At 42.4% G+C, this 18,269-nt stretch overlaps 1 protein-coding gene across 1 annotated transcript in view; it reads right to left on the bottom strand.

Annotated features, from left to right (window-relative positions):
• Positions 1–371: 371 nt before the first annotated feature.
• VSNL1 (visinin like 1) overlaps positions 372–18,269 on the bottom strand; it is a 510,638-nt gene continuing 492,740 nt past the window's right edge. Inside the window, exon 4 of the mRNA XM_086926304.1 lies at positions 372–1,312. Within this exon, the coding sequence (XP_086782430.1) occupies positions 1,115–1,312 (198 nt within the window). The 3' untranslated portion in view covers positions 372–1,114. The remainder of the gene's footprint in view (positions 1,313–18,269) is intronic.

Below are 18,269 nucleotides of genomic sequence, written 5' to 3' on the forward strand. Positions count from 1 at the left end.
ATAACATAATGGTGAGAGAGAACTACTACTATGGCCTGAACCAAATAAATGCTAACACTCACTGTCATCAAGCAGTGGCTGGAGGTTATTGTCTGAAACAAAATATTGACCAAAGGAGTCTAAACCTAAATCCCGTCTCAATATATATTTGTGTGTTGATAAGATGTATTCTGTTGGCTGATGCTAGCTAGCTAGAGCCAGACTAAAACATAGCACAGAAAGCTAACTTCAATAGTGCAGGTTTAATAAAAAGCTCCACCAGTATAATTTAAAATATTAGCACAAGGAACATTAATGTGATTGCCCAATTCACTCGCAGCCATGTCTTCACCACGCAATACATGAGAAATAAAACTGTCTGAGGAAAAAAGTCAAATGTTATAAATAATTTATTTTGGGACATATACTGTATTGCAACTTTTTTTTGGAAGCTTTGAAAATCCAGGCAGACATCAATACACTGCCAATAAAATTGTACTTTAGTGTATATATGTATATACATGATTCAAAGGGACTTCTAAACAGGCGACGTTTGTTCATAATGCATTCCTCTGACATAAAACTTTCCAGATTGAATGGATGCAAATGAGGTAATATTTAAGGCAGACCTAAAAGGCATGCAAATGAAGTACATTTAAGATTCACCAACGACACAAGCACACATGAGGGAGCAGACTCAGGAACATCCCCTCTGGTCTGTCCTGCACTACTTTACAGCAGAATTGAAAACGAGGCTTAGTGTGCACAGTTACATCACCTTAGGAATTCAGTGTCACTAAACAGCATAGGAGGTACACAGCTAGCATCAGTAAACCGTACAATAAATATTATCATTAAATGCAGCACATTTCTGATGCGCAAGCTCAGGAGGGTTAGGGTCCTCATGAAAAGAAATTGCACACGTCATGTATTTATATATATATATTATATACTTTAAAATTTTTGTAGCAAATGACATTCTCATGCACACAAGTGTTTCAAACACAAGAAGCAAGTCCATTTATAGGTAGTCCAAGCATTTTTTTGTTTGTTTGTCGTTGTTTTCGTGGAAATAGCTGCAAACCGAATGGAACATTGAAACTTCTGTGCAGTCCATAACGCATGTTTTGCGGGCTCATTTCTGAATGTCACACTGCAGCAGTAGCACAATGGAAGGGTCGCTCTTGGCAGCCTCTTTGAATTCATCCAATGTGATCTGGTCGTCTTTGTTCTTATCCATCTTGCTGAAAATCTTGTCCACCCGCTGCTCGGGCGTGAGGCCGTCTTCGTTCATTTTCATCATTATTACCGTGCCCACCATTTTATAGATAGCCTTGGGAAGAAAGAGACAAAGAGGTGAGGATTCAGCGTCATTAGGCAAATATTCTGGTAATACATTAGCTCTGATCAGAGGTGTCTCAAGAAGGGAATCGTGGGTGAATGGGCCTGGGTCACACTTTGGCCGACAGATAAAGCTGTTGAGGCCACCTACATAAGATACATCTATAAATATCTAATCATTTGCCTCCACTGGTGAAAGAAAAGTATCAGCACACTCCCACAGTGCATGGTTTATTATTCTGTGCAACAACAGAAGCTCAACACGTTTCGGAATATAATATAATATATATATATATATATATATATATATATATATATATATATATATATATATATATATATATATATATATATATATATATATATATATATATTCACTGAAAAAACCATAGGTTATAGGCCACATATAGTTAGGAATTTGCATTTACAAAACCTTGAAAATTCACTGAAAAAACCATTGGTTATAGACCATATATAGTTAGGGATTAGCCTTTTCAAAACCTTATTTTACTCACACAAAACCATTGAAATTTCATATATAGTTAGTTCCACTAACTATATATCGCGCACCCGCAATCCACTGCTGATGATGTCACATATTACATCATTCATGACATGGTTAGTGACATCACTGATGACATCACTGATGACATCTCAAATGACATCACTGATGACATCACTGATGACAACATCCAGTGACTGTATGTTTCTGTAAAGTTAAAATATGTCTTACATATTGAAGAATGAGTGGATGTATAAGTGTCTGGATGAAGGATTTAGTAGGTGCATGACTGACTGTATGAGTGAGTGATTAAATGTGTCTCACTGAGTGCATGGGTTAGTGACTAAACTGTTTTAATTTGTGCATCATTATATCTGTTGTTCTACAAACTGCTGCATATGTTGATCAGTAGCTATATGAGTAACTGTATGGGTTATTCATTGGTTGTCCAAGTATTTGTATGGGAAACTGAGTGTGTGTGTATGGGTGGCTGGGAGGTGTGTGACTCTGTACATAGATGTGTGAGTAGTTGATTCACTATATGTATGGGTTCAAAAGTGCATGTGGAAACAGCTGTATGGGCGGTTGACTGTGCATGAGTGTATTAGTGAGTGAATGGATATCTCAGTGCTACATGTCAAAGTAAGTACAAATGTAAAACACAGTACATGTGAGAGTTGACATATATAAATAACTGTGCATAAGAGCCAGTGAATGTGTGAGTGGCTGTATGGATCATTGTGAACATGTATCAGGGATTGTATAAGAGAGTAAAGTAAATATGTGTTAGTATATGTTTGAATAAGTAAGGTGTGTATAACTGTATAGTTGAGAAAATGGAGGTGTGATTGATTTTTTGCATAACTGACTAGGTGTGTGAGTAACTCCATGGATGAGTGACAGTCTGTGACTGTCTGTTTACACTGATTGTATCTAAGGTTATATTAGAGTCTGAAGACGTTCATGGTATTATCACATGAATGATATCATCAGTGATGTGATCAGTCATGTCAAATGAGATGTTATCAGTGATTTTATCTGTGATGTCATTTGAGATGTCATCAGTGATGTCATTTGAGATGTCATCAGTGATGTCATTTGAGATGTCATCAGTGATGTCATCAGTGATGTCACTAACCATGTCATGAATGATGTAATATGTGACATCATCAGCAGTGGATTGCGGGTGCGCGATATATAGATAGTGGAACTAACTATATATGAAATTTCAATGGTTTTGTGTGAGTAAAATAAGGTTTTGAAAAGGCTAATCCCTAACTATATATGGTCTATAACCAATGGTTTTTTCAGTGAATTTTCAAGGTTTTGTAAATGCAAATTCCTAACTATATATGGCCTATAACCTATGGTTTTTTCAGCGAATTTCATTGGTTTTTTAATAGCAAATATCAAAAGCTGTAAAATGTCAAGTACGTGATAGGTAAAAACTTTTTCGTGTTTATGCACGCTGATGTGCTTTGAACGCTGCCCCCCTCCCCTCTTTTCTCTTAGTAGTACTCTCTCTTTGCAGATAGTGAAGAGTAGTTAACGCAGGCCTTTACCCCCGTTGTAATCCGTCGTGCCTGCTTGTCTCTCCATTTGATTGATTGTTATCCAAGAATTTACTGTTTTACAATTGATTCTCTTTGGTTCATTCTCTATTTACAAACAAGCACAAAGTCGCAATACTCTGTTTAGTCTTTGCAGATAGTGAAAAATCGTGAAAAATCGTGTAAAAAAATAAAAGTAATCGAGCAAAATCAGTAGGCCACTAATTGGATCTCTTTTTGACCTCGCTAAAATAGAAACATTAGGAACAACCCTTCATGAGAAATACGAAAATAGTGAGATGAACTGAGCTCCACACCATGAGGGCTGCAAGACAGCTCGGCTCCGTCACCCACCCCGCCCAAAATAACGACAAACCCTATGCAAATATTAAAAATATAGACAACACACCAGCAAAGTAACAGGGTAAAACATTTTATTAAATAACTATTTACATTACGTTGGTTTATGAGATGATGTCAGTAGTGGACCGATGTGTGAATAGGTCGGAAGCAGCACAAGGCGCCAAGATCCGGATGGCAAGTCCTGGATGTTGGGTGCCATAGTTCAGAGTTCTGAGTTTGAGCCTTTTTCAATGCCTGTGCTTTGTTGTTTCCCCTCCATCAAAAACAAAAAAAATATATAAAACTGTGCAAAAATACAAAAAAATCAAAAAATGTTTAGAAAAGCAGTGCTTGTAAGACTGTCTGAAGCTTATTTCCACCTACTGCAGCTTCACTATTCTCAGGGTCGTTTGTGGACCTGACTGCATTTGAAAACAATGTTATATGGTACCTCCCTAAACCGCTTGACGGAGGACCCCGAGGGGCGGTGTGATGGCACGGACTCGGAGAAGACGCTTGGCTCCGACACCCTCCCCAAGTCTTATAGCACTGGTGTAGCCTGAGATTGCCCCCGACATAGGCGGCCGGCTCCCGGGGTCCGGCGGAACTTTTTGCCTTTTGATGACTCTTCTATTCTGGACTTTGTCCCACAATCCGTTTGACCTGAAGACACGCTGTAGTGGGGCGCCCCTTTACCGTTTTAGTTGCCATTCCGCCCACTTTTGCTACACTGTGCCTCTTCCGCCATTCAGCTGTTTACCGCCCGCTCTTGCGACTACAGCGTCTCGCTCACCATGTAGTTGAGTTGCTCCCGCTCTTGCGGTGCAGCGATAGGCGACTGCCACAGGACTCTCAAAATGGCGGCCGGCTCTTCGTTTTGGGCCTGGTCCACTAAAATGGCCCTGGGACACCTTGGAACTCGGACGCTTCCCTGATAGGGCTTGGGTCCCATTCTCGAAAGCGTCCCCTCAGCCGTGAAGATTCTACAAAAGTCTTGGGGGCCCCCGACTCCCGCAGGCTTCTGGTGGGGAGCGGCTGCCATGTCTGCTCGTGGAATGGCCACGACGGAGCTACGAGATGGTAGTGCTCTCATGCTGACGCCAGCTTTAGTCTGACACATCCAGAAACACTGTAGACTACCAATTCGATCAGTTCCGGTAGCGCCCCAACATGACCCGGTAGAGAAGAACTTGCCCTCCCCTCTTTGACTGATGGTTCTTGTTGCCTGTCCCCTCTGTTGTCATTTAACAGAACTTTTTGGACTGCTGAAAGGGGTTGTGTTCCGAACGCTGGTTGGTGGAGACATTTTGACTATATTCTTGACCTACATTGTCGCGTAATGCGTTATATGACACGCCGCGTTAGCGCACCCGGAAGTGATCCGGGGCGCGGCGCGCAGCGCGTAACGTAAGCATAACAGGTCATGTGACTTGTTAATAAAACTTTTCATTGGTTCATTTTACTTTTGTTATTTTAATGATGAAAAGCTTGGTCATATGACCTAAAAATTACGCTTTTTATTGGTTTCGAACATTATTTTTTTTTAAACATATATGTTATAATATTCCAGGCTAATGTACTTTCCCGGAAAATTTACAACTGTCCTGCAAGTAAAATATATTCCTTTTTCGAGAAAAAGGGCGTTTCTTCGTTCCATGACGGAGCCGTTGAGTAAAAGAGACTCGGCCTGCTGTCTTAGTCGCCGATACGCCTGATTATCAGATTCTTATCGATCACTTTATGTTGCAGGAGTGGAAAACACAACTGCCCTTGACCATTTATCTTTACTGCGTTCCTACATATTATACCTTTTATCCGTCATGTAATTGGACTGCTTTATTTCACTTGCCTTTTACTGATTCGAAAACAGTGACTAAAAGTAAAAACTTTACCAATGTAAATACTACTACCATGTTTTGTTTTAAAAATCTTTATTGTGAAAATGTCAGTATACAAATACGGGCCTATAACCACGTGGGCCGGCCACGGAGCAAACTGAAATCGTATATGATGAGGAGACATTTACATTATAGAGGAACGTAACGAGCGAGCCATTAGGTTGCAAGAACTAAGATGTCTAACAGTTGCGGAATCGGTGGACGTACATTTTGTAATTAAAATACGACAGGGCCACTTACAAAAAAGTTATCTAGATATACATTTGCGTGCAAGTACCATGGGTGACGTTAATTCGAACTTTCAATAGTACAGTAATAAATAACACATCAGAACTTAATATCAATAGGGATGTCGAAATATTCAATCAATTCTCGTCCCCGCCCGCCATGAGCATCAAAACTGCATTCATATCTCGTGATATCAAGGTTGTTCAACCAGTACACAACAAGGAGTTACGAGTCCCATTTATACCGGCGCCATTTTGGGCGAGGCCGGGCAGGTCCAAGATATAGTCAAAATGTCTCCACCAACCATCGGCCAGACCAGAACCCCTTTCGCCCCTTTATGCTACAAGATGGTGTCTTCCATTCAGAAAATATTGTTGGCAGCATTTTGAAAGGAAAGATAAACAGCCGTTTTCCTAGTGAGTCTCACATTGTTACATTTAGGAAGAATGTTGAAGAGTAATATGTGGAAAATCTGAAGCCATTTTTCTACAAACTCTCAATCAGCCTTGGATGGAAAAAAAAATCCTGAAGAATGTACAAACTGAAAACCAATTTTTGTCTGTATAGCATCAACAGCAACGCTTGAGTCAGCTTTGTGTCAAGCCGCCATTTTCATTCAATCAATAGCGTCCCCCTGCACACATTCAGGGACCTGGTCGTGTCTTCAGGTGAAACGGATTGTGGGACAAGAAGCAGAAAGGAAAAGGAAAAAAGTTCCGCCGGACCTCGGGAGCCGGCCGCCTATGTCATGGGCGATCTTTGGCCACACCAGGGCAATAGTGAAGCTGCAGCAGGTGCAAATAAGCTTCAGACAGTCTTACAAGCACTGCTCAGAACTCTCAACGATGGCACTCAACATCCAGGACTTGCCATCCAGATCTTGGCGCCTTGTGCTGGTTCCGACCTATTCACACATCGGTCCACTACTGACATCACCTCATAAGCCAACGGGGCACCCCACACCGACTTTCGGCGCAGCATTGTAGGATGGCCACACCAGTGCGGCAACTTGCTGGACACAACCTCGGTGCCATCCGGATCTCGGCGCGTTCGAGTCACTGTACCGCAAAAGTGACCGGAACTCAGCTGAACACGCCGTCATTCGGCGCAGCATTGTAGGATGGCCACACCAGTGCGGCAATTTGCTGGACACCACCTCGGGCAATAGTGAAGCTGCAGCAGGTGCAAATAAGCTTCAGATAGTCTTACAAGCACTGCTCAGAACTCTCAACTATGGCACTCAACATCCAGGACTTGCCATTCGGATCTTGGCGCCTTGTGCTGGTTCCGACCTATTCACACATCGGTCCACTACTGACATCACCTCATAAGCCAACGGGGCACCCCACGCCGACTTTCGGCGAAGCATTGTAGGATGGCCATACCAGTGCGGCAACTTGCTGGACACAACCTCGGTGCCATCCGGATCTCGGCGCGTTCGAGTCACTGTACCGCAAGAGTGACCGAAACTCAGCTGGACACGCCGTCTTTCGGCGCAGCATTGTAGGATGGCCACACCAGTACGGCAATTTGCTGGACACCACCTCGGTGCCATCCGGATCTCGGCACGTTGTGCTGCCTTCGGCCTACTGTAGCCGCAAGTGCGGACGCAACTCAGTTGGACGGCGAGTGAAAAGATAAGGGGCGCCGCACTGCAGCCGAGGAGCCTCCATCTTGGGGGAGACGCACAGCCCCCACTGACTGACGCGACCTCACAGGCCAATGGGGCGCCCCACGCCGACTTTCGGCGCAGCATTGTAGGATAGCCACACCAGTGCAGCAACTTGCTGGACACTAACTCGGTGCCATCCGGATCTCGGCGCGTTGTGCTGCCTTCGGCCTATTCGCACACCGGTCCGCTACTGACGCCGCCTCACGTGCCAACGGATTTTCTACGCTTTTTGTAGCCCTATACCGCATAACAGGTCATGTGACTTGTTTATAAAACTTTTCATTGGTTCATTTTTTTTTTGGTTTCCTAAAGATGGAAGGCTTGGTCATATGACCTAAAAATAACACTTTTCATTGGTTTAGAACATTTTTTTTTCCCAAACGATGAAAGCCCCACCTTGTTTCTGGATGATTCAGACTGAAGCTGGCGTCAGCATGAGAGCACCACTATCTCGTGGCTCCGTCGTGGTCATTCCGCGAGCAATCATGGCAGCCGCTCCCCACCGGAAGCCTGCAGGAGTCGAGGGCCCCCAAGACTTTTGTAGAATCTTCACGGCTGAGGGGACGCTTTCGAGAATGGAGCCCAAGCCCTAGCAGGCAAGCGTCCGAGTTCCAAGGTGTCCCAGGGCCATTTTAGTGGACCAGGCCCAAAACCGAAGAGCCGTCCGCCATTTTAAGAGTCCTGTGGCACCCGCCTATCGCTGCACTGCAAGAGTGGGAGCAACTCAACTACATGGTGAGCGAGACGCTGTAGCCGCAAGAGCGGGCGCAACTCTGCTGGATGGCCGCCACCTGGGGAGGCCCGTTCACGCCGCCTCCCCCACGCCCCCCCCCGGGCCGCCCCACGCCAATTTTCGGAGCAGCATTGTAGGATACCAAAACCAGTGCGGCAGTTTACTGGACATCACCTGGGTGCCACCCACATCTCAGCGCGTTCTGCTGCCTTGGGACTATTCGCACAACAGACCGCTACTGACGAGGCCTCCCCCCACACCACCCGGGACGCCCCACGCTGTTTTTCTGAGCTGCATTGTAGGATCCCAAAAACCAGTGCGGCACCCAGGTGACATCACTTGGGTGCCGTCCAGAACTCAGCACGTTGTGCTGCCTTGGGACTATTCGCACAAAAGACAGCTTCTGACCATTGTTGCTTTTTTTTGTCAAAAATGTTTAAATGTTTGTTACAGTTTTTGTTCCGTTCGTTATATTTAAAAGTTAATAAAGTTTTATAATCCTACTTTGTTGGAGTGCTATATATTTTTAAAAAATCGGGTGAATTGGGCCTTGAATCGGGTTATTGTCATGTGTGGGCTTTGCAAGTGTACTGCTACAGGATCGGACATTTCAAACTCAAATGCACGTTCTTTTTCTTACCTTTCCGAAGCATGGAGCGCAATAGCAGGCAGAGAAAGGGTGATGCAAGTGTTGAACACTGCCTGGCCTGGCAAGTTGCTGGCAGTGCCCCCCCCCCCCTCCGCCTGCTCCTGAAAGAGGACACACACACACCGCCGCCCCGAGTACTTCACAGATCTTTAAAAGACCATGCGCTTGTTCATGAGGCTTAAATGGTTTATCACCCCTTCTAGAACCCCTGCATCGACCCTCTGACGTTTCCTGGAAGAATTACCACGTAACACAATACCAAGCCTTGTCAGCTGAAACCCTCGAGGAATCGTGGGGCATATTATCAAGGGGGTTTATCTCCGCTTTTTTGGCTTTAAAAGCCAAGAAAGCGGAGATAAAATTATCTCCCTATTACCAAGCTGTCGCTAACACCAGTTAGTGACAGCTAAAAGGAGATAGCGACCATCTTGGGCCCCGCTTTGCATGTCAGTGATATTTATCACTAATGACATGCAAAGTGGGCGTGCCAAGATGTTAGCAACTGGAAACAGTCCCTAACATCGCTATCTCCTATTACCAACTTTTGGAGATATTCGCGCTAAGCGCGAATATCTCAAAAAGCTAACACCTGCCCTGAGCAGTTCTTAGCCATGTTATCCAATGGGAGGTGGATAACATGGCTAAGAGCATTTGCTCGATAATGCATGAATATCGCTGACTTTTCAGCGATATTCATGCATTGCGGCCGTTTTTTATCGCATTTGCGATAAACCTTGCTAATAGCAAGGTTTATCTGCGATAAAAATCGCCGATGTGCGGCGATAATTTTTGTCTCTAAACAAGTTAGAGACAAAAATTATCGCTAGTTGTTGGTAATATGCCCCCGGGTTTTTGCTTGCAGAAATCGGGAGGCGGGAGACTAGCACTGAAATCAGTAGACTCACGCCTGAATCGGGAGGGTTGGCATGTCTCGATTCTCTACAGCTGGGGCCATAAACTACATCCGCAGGGCTAGGTGATAGCCTGGGACCGGCCTGGCATCTAAAATGGCTGCCGTGCACGACAAAATTGTGGCATTGGAAAAAAGGCAAGATGGCGCAGACAATGTTTATCAATAAGGATTCATTTATAACAAAATATTTTATCGCACTGACAAATTGGCGGTCAACACTTCCTGATTTCCATCGAATCGAACGTTAACATACGTCACGCAGCAAAAAAAAAAAAAGCTCACGCACAGCCGCTGGAAGACATGTATCAACATATATGAGCCTCCTCAGCCACCCTCAGAAAACATAAGGGATTAGGATACGTCTCCCGCACCCCCTTATACCTAGTAATTTAATTAAAACGAAGCACAAAATGGCGAATTCCCGTTTCGCTACCAGTTTGCGGCCCAGTTCGCGGCCCGTGAAGCGCTTCTACCGTGAAAAATTATTTTTTTTTTATTTTCCCCACTGGACCCTTTAATAACCCCAACAACATTCCTAGGGGGTCAAGAGGGGTATACCTTGCCCCCTTTCATTAAATTCCCCCTTCGTTTTTCACCTCTTCTTCTCTCTCGATCCTACCGAGAGATAAGATGGCGGCCGCTCCGGACTGTTTAGAATGTTGACAGACACCGGGGAGCCAATCAGCTTCGCATCGCAAAGTTCCGTTTCGCGAAAAGTAAGCGGACCGGAGCGCAGCCCGGAGCGCTGTTACAGATATATATCTTGTTTTGAACGTTAATTTCTCAAAATCCACTGGAGCACATATATTGAGACCTAGCAAAGGCACATCGGGCTAACAGTCCCTACAATTTTGCCAAGTTTCGTGCAAATCCATTCAGCCGTTCGAGCTAAAAGTGAGGCCAAAGGCCCTATGGAAATTAACATGGGAAAAACGCGTTTTGGGACCCCCCTTTTTTCTCGGCCCCCCCTTGACGAAACCCCCCCAAATTTTCAGGGGCTGCTCAGAAACAAAATGTGCCATTTTCCTGAAAATTTCAGCCGATTCCGTCCACAAACGCCAAAGTTATTAGACATAAAATTTTCAAAAATCCCATTGACAAAAAATCCTAACTATATATACCTACTGGCGAACGCCAGTAGGTAATATATATATATATATATATATATCAGTCCCCAAGACGCTCCTTCTGAGATACTGGGACCCGTGAGGGTTGGCGCATATTCCGGAGGAGCAAGCCGGTAATACTCTCAGGAAGAAAGGAACAAACTACAAATGAAGTTCACAGGTTTAATCCACACACTGGATTAAACCTGTGAACTTCATTTGTGGTTTGTTCCTTTCTTCCTGAGAGCACATGAAGAGCTTTATGAACGATTTTTGCAATAAATCTATATATATATATATATATATATATATATATATATATATATATATATATATATATAGAGAGAGAGAGAGAGAGAGAGAGAGAGAGAAAGAGAAAGAGAGAGAAAGAGAAAGAGAAAGAATGATATATATATATTCAGATATACACAAACACACACACACACTTGCTTACAATGTGATAATTTGACTTTGCACGTGTGAGTATATATATATATATATATATATACATATATATATATATATATATATATATATATATATATATATATATATACACACACAAAATTAGATTAAAACATTTTAAGCTAACTATCCTTCTTTGCATGGGAAAATAGTTTGACAAATTAATATGGTTAGCAAGGTGCAGTGCTTTCAGGTTTGGGACATGGCCAAAAACAGCTGAGGCGCAAGCCCCATCTCCCCCCTGCCCTTGAGACGTCACTAGCTGATGAATATTGGCTGTAGGTGACATACAACTCATATGTTCACAATAGGTTTAAAATCATGAAATAGAGTCAGTTTTATTGTGTTACATTCATCACACTTAGTCATATGTCAATTAATGTTCCTAAATATGGTAGGACGTCCCGTTTTTAGCTCCCAGTGGTTTAACCCCCTCAGTCCCCACTGAAAAAACGAATTTTGGGGACACATTCTGACTTGCATAGATGGCCACCCACCACCAGGGGTCTCCAGAGGATTACAGAATAAACACACATCACGTGGAGGAGAACTGATCCCCAGGCTAATTTACAAGACTCTCATTCAGAACTGAACATAACACTAACATTTGTAAAAGCTGTGCCTGTATTCAGGGTGATGACATGGCATGAATACAGGAATGCGGGTTAGATGTCGACCTCAAGGATTAGAGGAACCAAATGCTATAGTAAGGCTGCCATGGACTCTCATGGAAGCTAGGAACCTGGGGGCATATTATCAAGACAGGCAATAAAATTATCGCAGTTTTAGCGGCAGAAAACGGCCGCTAAAACGGCGATAATGGGCTTGATAATATGCTCTAAGAACTCCAATTGAAGCCCATGTTAGATGTCCTTCACATTTAACATGGGCTTCAATTGGAATTCCATAGAGCATATTATAAAGCCCATTATCGCCGTTTTAGCTGCAGTTTTCTGGATGGGTAAAGTTGAGTAAAGAAGGACACATGGTGCTTTTGTCCAGCACTTAAATTGCGACAAAAATGTGAGTTTAACTCACTGACAGAGGATTGGGGAGACCACTGGTAGCTGCCATTGATAAACATGCGTCCAAGGGGTGTTCAGCAAAAAGACTGAAACAGCCTCCTCTACTTGTACTTGTACTCTACTCTACTCCTCCTGAAAACGGAACAGTCTGCCACGAAAACCATTGGGCTGATACACATATTTGCTGATTTGCACTAGTTTTATTAGGTTTACATCTAAGGTGAGGACTCGACATATTTTCTGTCTTACAAAATAAACACTGGGGTATATATGCCTTAAACATTAAGACAAGAACCGTGCAAAGTGGTAGGAAGGGTGAGTAAGACTGAATTAAAGATTTCAGTAATGGAAAGATAGATTTTACAAATGAAACGAAAAGTTCAAACATTAATAGCAAAAATATAAAATATGTAAGGCAAACGCTGACGAGAGGAGAACAGATCCTACCATAATAATTCGTACTAATAGTTGTAGAGGTATAAGAGGAAAATAGAATGAGAACTTTGGTGAGACACGTTTCAAAATAATGCTTGGCCTTCCATTGGAAGAATGATTAACTCGAGGAAACACCAATGGCGGAGATTTCACAGAATGATTTGCAAATATACTGCACAACAAGGCTAGGGAAAGCTTTATCTAGGAGGTCACATTTACTAAGCCTTTGCTTCGCCCTTGCATTGAAAAGGGCCTGATTTGCATGGGATTGCGCTGTATCACTTTATATTTCTTAGTGGTAGGATTTCCATGAGTGGAGCATGGGTGTTCCAGGAGAAATATCTTAATTTCTCCTCTTTACTTCCTCTTTCTTTGTTTGCAGCATTCTGCAGCACACATAGAAAGAGAAATATACCTCTAAGGATTGTTTTTGCGCATGAAGGGGGTACCTCCCATCACAAAAACAACCCTGTTCATAACATATGGAACCCTTGCAGCATGGCCCAACGGTACCTGCATTGGTGCTAGGCAGCCACAATTGTGCCAGCGCTGGAAGAGAGCTGAAGAGCACCATATCTCTTCCATTTACTCAAGGCAGCATAGCAACTTGCCTTGCTGCACTGTGTTGCATACATTCTTAGTAAATCTGTCCCCCAATTTCAAAGGCTAAGACCAATGATCAAAGTATTTGTACAATGAAAGCAAAAGTGCTATGAGTCGCTTAAAGGAAAACTAGCCAGAGCTCATCACAACAGAAGAGTGGTCATGATAAAGGGCAAGAACTGTAGGACCTGAAACTGAGATAAGTGATGGAGTGCCTTAAAGAGAATAGTTATCAATCATCAAGCAGCTAGGAAGAGACAGAACTATATAGAATAGGGTGTCGAGAAATGGTCCCATCATTTAGACATTTCTTTCAAGGAAGAATGAGGTACAAAAGAGGTTTAAGCTTAGAACTCTTCTTTATATGTTTGTGTGCATCATGCTTTGTGAACAAATTAGGATGCTAACTTAGGCACTAACCTGCAAGAATTTCACATGGTAAAGTCAGTCAGAACGACTCCATGAAAACTGAGTTTGTTCAACTTGGAACAGGGAGGCATTTACACATAGCACATTGTCCACCATTTTGAGGATGGGCATTCAGAATGATGCACAAATTGCATTTGTGGTAAATGCTACACTTTAATTTCATGCTAAGTGGAATAAGAACCTCAAATGGGTCATCTTCAGCCCCAAGAGTATTTTGTCAGTCTAGAACGTTTTTTTCTTAATTATGTTCCTGATATACCAGGGAGCAGACCTTTACTTCAGGTTCTTTCCTACTTGAATAGTGCAAAGTGGTTCAGGATCCTTGCCATCATGTATTTGAAGTTATTACTCATTTCACTAACATCTCAATATATTAAAATGCCAACCAAATGTTTATCAGTGACTTCAACCTGCAGTCGGGAAACCCTTACCAGTAGCCATCCTCTTTTTTGCTTGAGAATGAAATCCCCTAAACCCACCAGTTAGACCTGTTATCCTTAGAGTGGTCTTCCCCCAAACATTTTGCCCTACTCCTCCATTTTTGCTGATCTCATTTTTGTTGGCCTTAGGACTCTATGCATTTAACCACTGCTAACTGCTAAAGTTTTTGTGCTGACTCCATGAAACATGGTAACATTGACTTACACCCAATCTGCACATTTAATGTATTTATATTTATAAGTCCCTAATAAAGTTGTGCTGCCCGTATCTGGGGCAGTAAATTAAATGCTACTCGTGGGACTACAGCACTGATTGTGCCATGCACTTAAGTAGCCATTTCAAATATGTCTCAGACTTGACAGTGTAGCCTGTGCGTCAGTATGAAACTAAAATTAAAATGAAAGGTGTAGGCCTGGCAAAATGTTTATTTTGCCAGGCCTACACCTTTCATTTTAATACATACAAGTCACCCCTAGGGGAACAGGGCAGGAAGGAAGGAAATTAGAAACACTCCTAGGGGGTTGGGACTCCAGAACCTTCGCCTACTTCAATGCTGGCACTAAGTATAACTATTGAACCCTTACACCTAACTCTTCAGTACACCTATGGACCTGTGGAAGGCTCAAAAGGGCTGCTGTGCTGATTTGCTACAAAAGGGACTGCTACTCCGCTGCCCTGATACTCTGCTCTCCTGCTGCCTGCATGAAAAATACTGGACCTGCATCTTGAACCCAGGACCACCAGAGTGACTCCAGGTGCTAGATGGCTGTCCTCCTGCTCAGAGTCTCATGGACAGAAAAGTCTCCAACCACCTTGAACCCAGCACCAGGACTTTGTCAGCTGTCACCCTGAGTAGAGTCACCCCGGTTCTGGAGCCCTGGAAGTGGGCCTGAAGTGCTCTGCCAGCCCAATGGTGTTTCAAGCAGAACCGACGCAGTGTGACATATCATCTCGAAGCTCCGTATCAGAACCGCCGCAGCGGCAACGCATCCTCTATGCAGGATCCCTCAGCTTTTTAGAACCGCCACTGCGTGACGCCTCCTCAACACAGGACCTCATATCGCAGCCCAGAAGATCCTCGGAACGGCCTCTGTATGACGCATTACCTTGCATCGCAGCCCTGCAGCTCCCTATTATCACCTCTCTCGATGTGGGAACTTGCATCACAGCCCATCGGGACTGCCACTGTGCAACCCATGCTCCACGTTGGATCTCACAACGCTGCACAACGTGATTTCACATACTTTTTTCAGCAGGGCTAATTTGGTCCCTATATCTGGCCTGTGTGCCATCACAGTCAGCCTGACCTTTTGACTTTGGCCCAGTCTGGTGCAATCAGAAAACCTGAAATTGGCGCTTTATTCTTTTAGGTGCTATTTTCACTTAAATCTTCAAAATTGCATATCTTTGATTCTACCAATTGAATTTTTGACGTTTTGGTGTCAAATAATTTAATAATTATGCTTCACTTTTCGAAATTAGCATGGAACTTTTCTTCTGTTGTGTTTTCACCATATTACTGTTTGGAGTGCTGCATAAATACTTTAGACATTGCCTCTAAAGTTAAGCATGACTGCTCTGTTCCAAGCTACCAGAGGGTTAAGCTGAGGTTAATTTGGGTTTGCATGTGACTTCCCAGTGACAAGAATTGTGGTTTCTCCTTGAATAGGGTTATATTCTCCTCAAACATTAACCCAATTTTCAACACCACCCATTTAAAAAATGTTAACGTGGACTTGAACCCTACAAAATGAACTTTCTAAGAGTAAATTACCTTCTTCCAACTGATTGGTCTGATCATCTTTAAATTCACTTCCACTTGTCCTTCTTCAAAACTTCAACTTGTAGCAAACACAAATGACCTAAAACTCAGGCTAGAGTTATCGAAAATATAAGATACAAGGATTAACTCCAAGTATTTTCATCCTCTGCCTTATCCTAAGAATAATTAAGATGTTAATTAAATGACTAACAACTTCTGTGACACCTTGGTAAGGATCCCAAACCACTGTCCTGTATTCAAGGATTAAAGAACGAAGAGCAAAAGTGCTGCTTCTCTGTGTACCAAGGAACTTAAATAAGAAAATAACTTATCAGATTGACTAAACACTTGGAGCAACAAAACTTATCCAGATCTAATTTGAAATGTTTACTCAGAAGATAATACAAAAAACAGTTTTGAAGGAAAATGCCTGATATAGTTTAAGCAGCTTAGTTGATACTGATAAAAACTTAAAGAATTTGCCTGTTTCTTTGATGCAAAAAATTGAAAGACTAAAGTGGCCCCCTCATGTTAATAAAATTCTTCTTATCTCTTTTGTTTAGTCACTTAACAACTGGTCTACTTCAAAGAAATCTCCCAGACTGAACTCCTCAGCATGATTTGCAAACACAAACCCTCTGATCACTTTAAAGATCAACTACAAACAAAATTAGCCATAGAGGTAACTGCTGACCTTGTCCTTCAACAGGCGAACCAGCGTAATCTATCTCTTTCACCAGGAATGTTTGCAGATTGTCTAAAGTTGTCTAAATGTTGGACAAATATTTTCCCTCCTACAACAATGTGTCTGTGTGATCCCATAAAGGAATATAGCCTATTTTATCATAAATATGTTCAGCTCTAGGTGATGGTTCGCTCTCATAATATCTCCCGATTGACGTTGACTCTTGGTAATATAAAGTCTTGGATGACAGCGTGTCACCTCAAATGTAAATCCAATACAGCTGAGTTCCTACTCATCTCACCACACAATTCCCTTCCTCAATTCCAAAATGACTGAATTTCATAATTAGAGTGCCAACTCACTTGGTTTCATTCTTCTCAACAGGCATAATCTTCATAAACAAATAAGAGCCATTTCTAGACCCATCAGCTTAGACTTAACAGGGGGTCAAACTTTTCGTTCCACAACAAGATATTAAGGCAATAATTCAAGCTCTGGTACGCCTACCTGAAATTCTAGGCTGGATGTTACTACTATATTACCCCAGTCCTACATTCATTGAATTTGGTTTCTATTAAAAGTAGAGCCATCTACTGAACTGCAAGTATTGTACACAAGTGTATACACTCGGACCACTAGGCACAAGCTAATAAGAACCAGACAACTGGAGGTACTTAAGGGATGGAAAAGGACTATTTCCTTTCATTTTCTTTTCAGGGATTTTGCATTTAATTATTGAAACTTTTGTTTGAAATTCGAAGATTCATGATGGCACATTGATGCAGGACCTATTGGTGAATTTATAAGAAGATTTTATGATTTCTTACAATAAGGTGAGATGAAGTTTTTGTTATAGTGGTGTTATTGGCCAATAAGATTATAGGCTGTAATAGCGTATGGAAAATTGCTCTCTCTTTGGGGTCCATTGCAGATATGGTCATATGGTAGGGGTAAAAAAAGACCCATGTCGCATTATTAAAGATTTTAAACGATAATCATTTTGGGTAAGTTGAAGATGGCTTACAATATACTTGAAGGGACATAATAATAGGACAGGTTATTTGGTGTTACGCCAGCTCTTGAAATTAATGGGAAGAACATCGCTTGAGCATGGGATGCGGACATTTTTTGTTTTTTACCTGACAATCCCCTGTTTTCAGGAATGTGATCTATTAATTTTTCTTAGGTATTCAGGTTGGTGGTGAATAACCATATGAATATTAGATTGTTAAATAGGCAGGATGATGTCATATATGTATGTAAATATCACTTGCTTCTGAATGGTATATAGGCAGGCTTCTGGATTTTTGGACTCAATAAGATTGATGTCCGAATGTAGTTGATTGGTAACATTAAGACATTTCGGAGTAAGACATTTGTTTATTGTGTTTTTCCTTCTTTTTTCTTTCAGCCCATATGAGGCCCGCAGAGGACGAAACGCGTAGGCTGTGGAGTTTTTCTGTATTGATTTGCTGGTTTATTTCTTGATGTATTCATTCGAAGTAATCCTT

Source organism: Lissotriton vulgaris, chromosome 6 (assembly GCF_964263255.1).
Source record: "Lissotriton vulgaris chromosome 6, aLisVul1.2, whole genome shotgun sequence".
NCBI lineage: Eukaryota > Metazoa > Chordata > Amphibia > Caudata > Salamandridae > Lissotriton > Lissotriton vulgaris.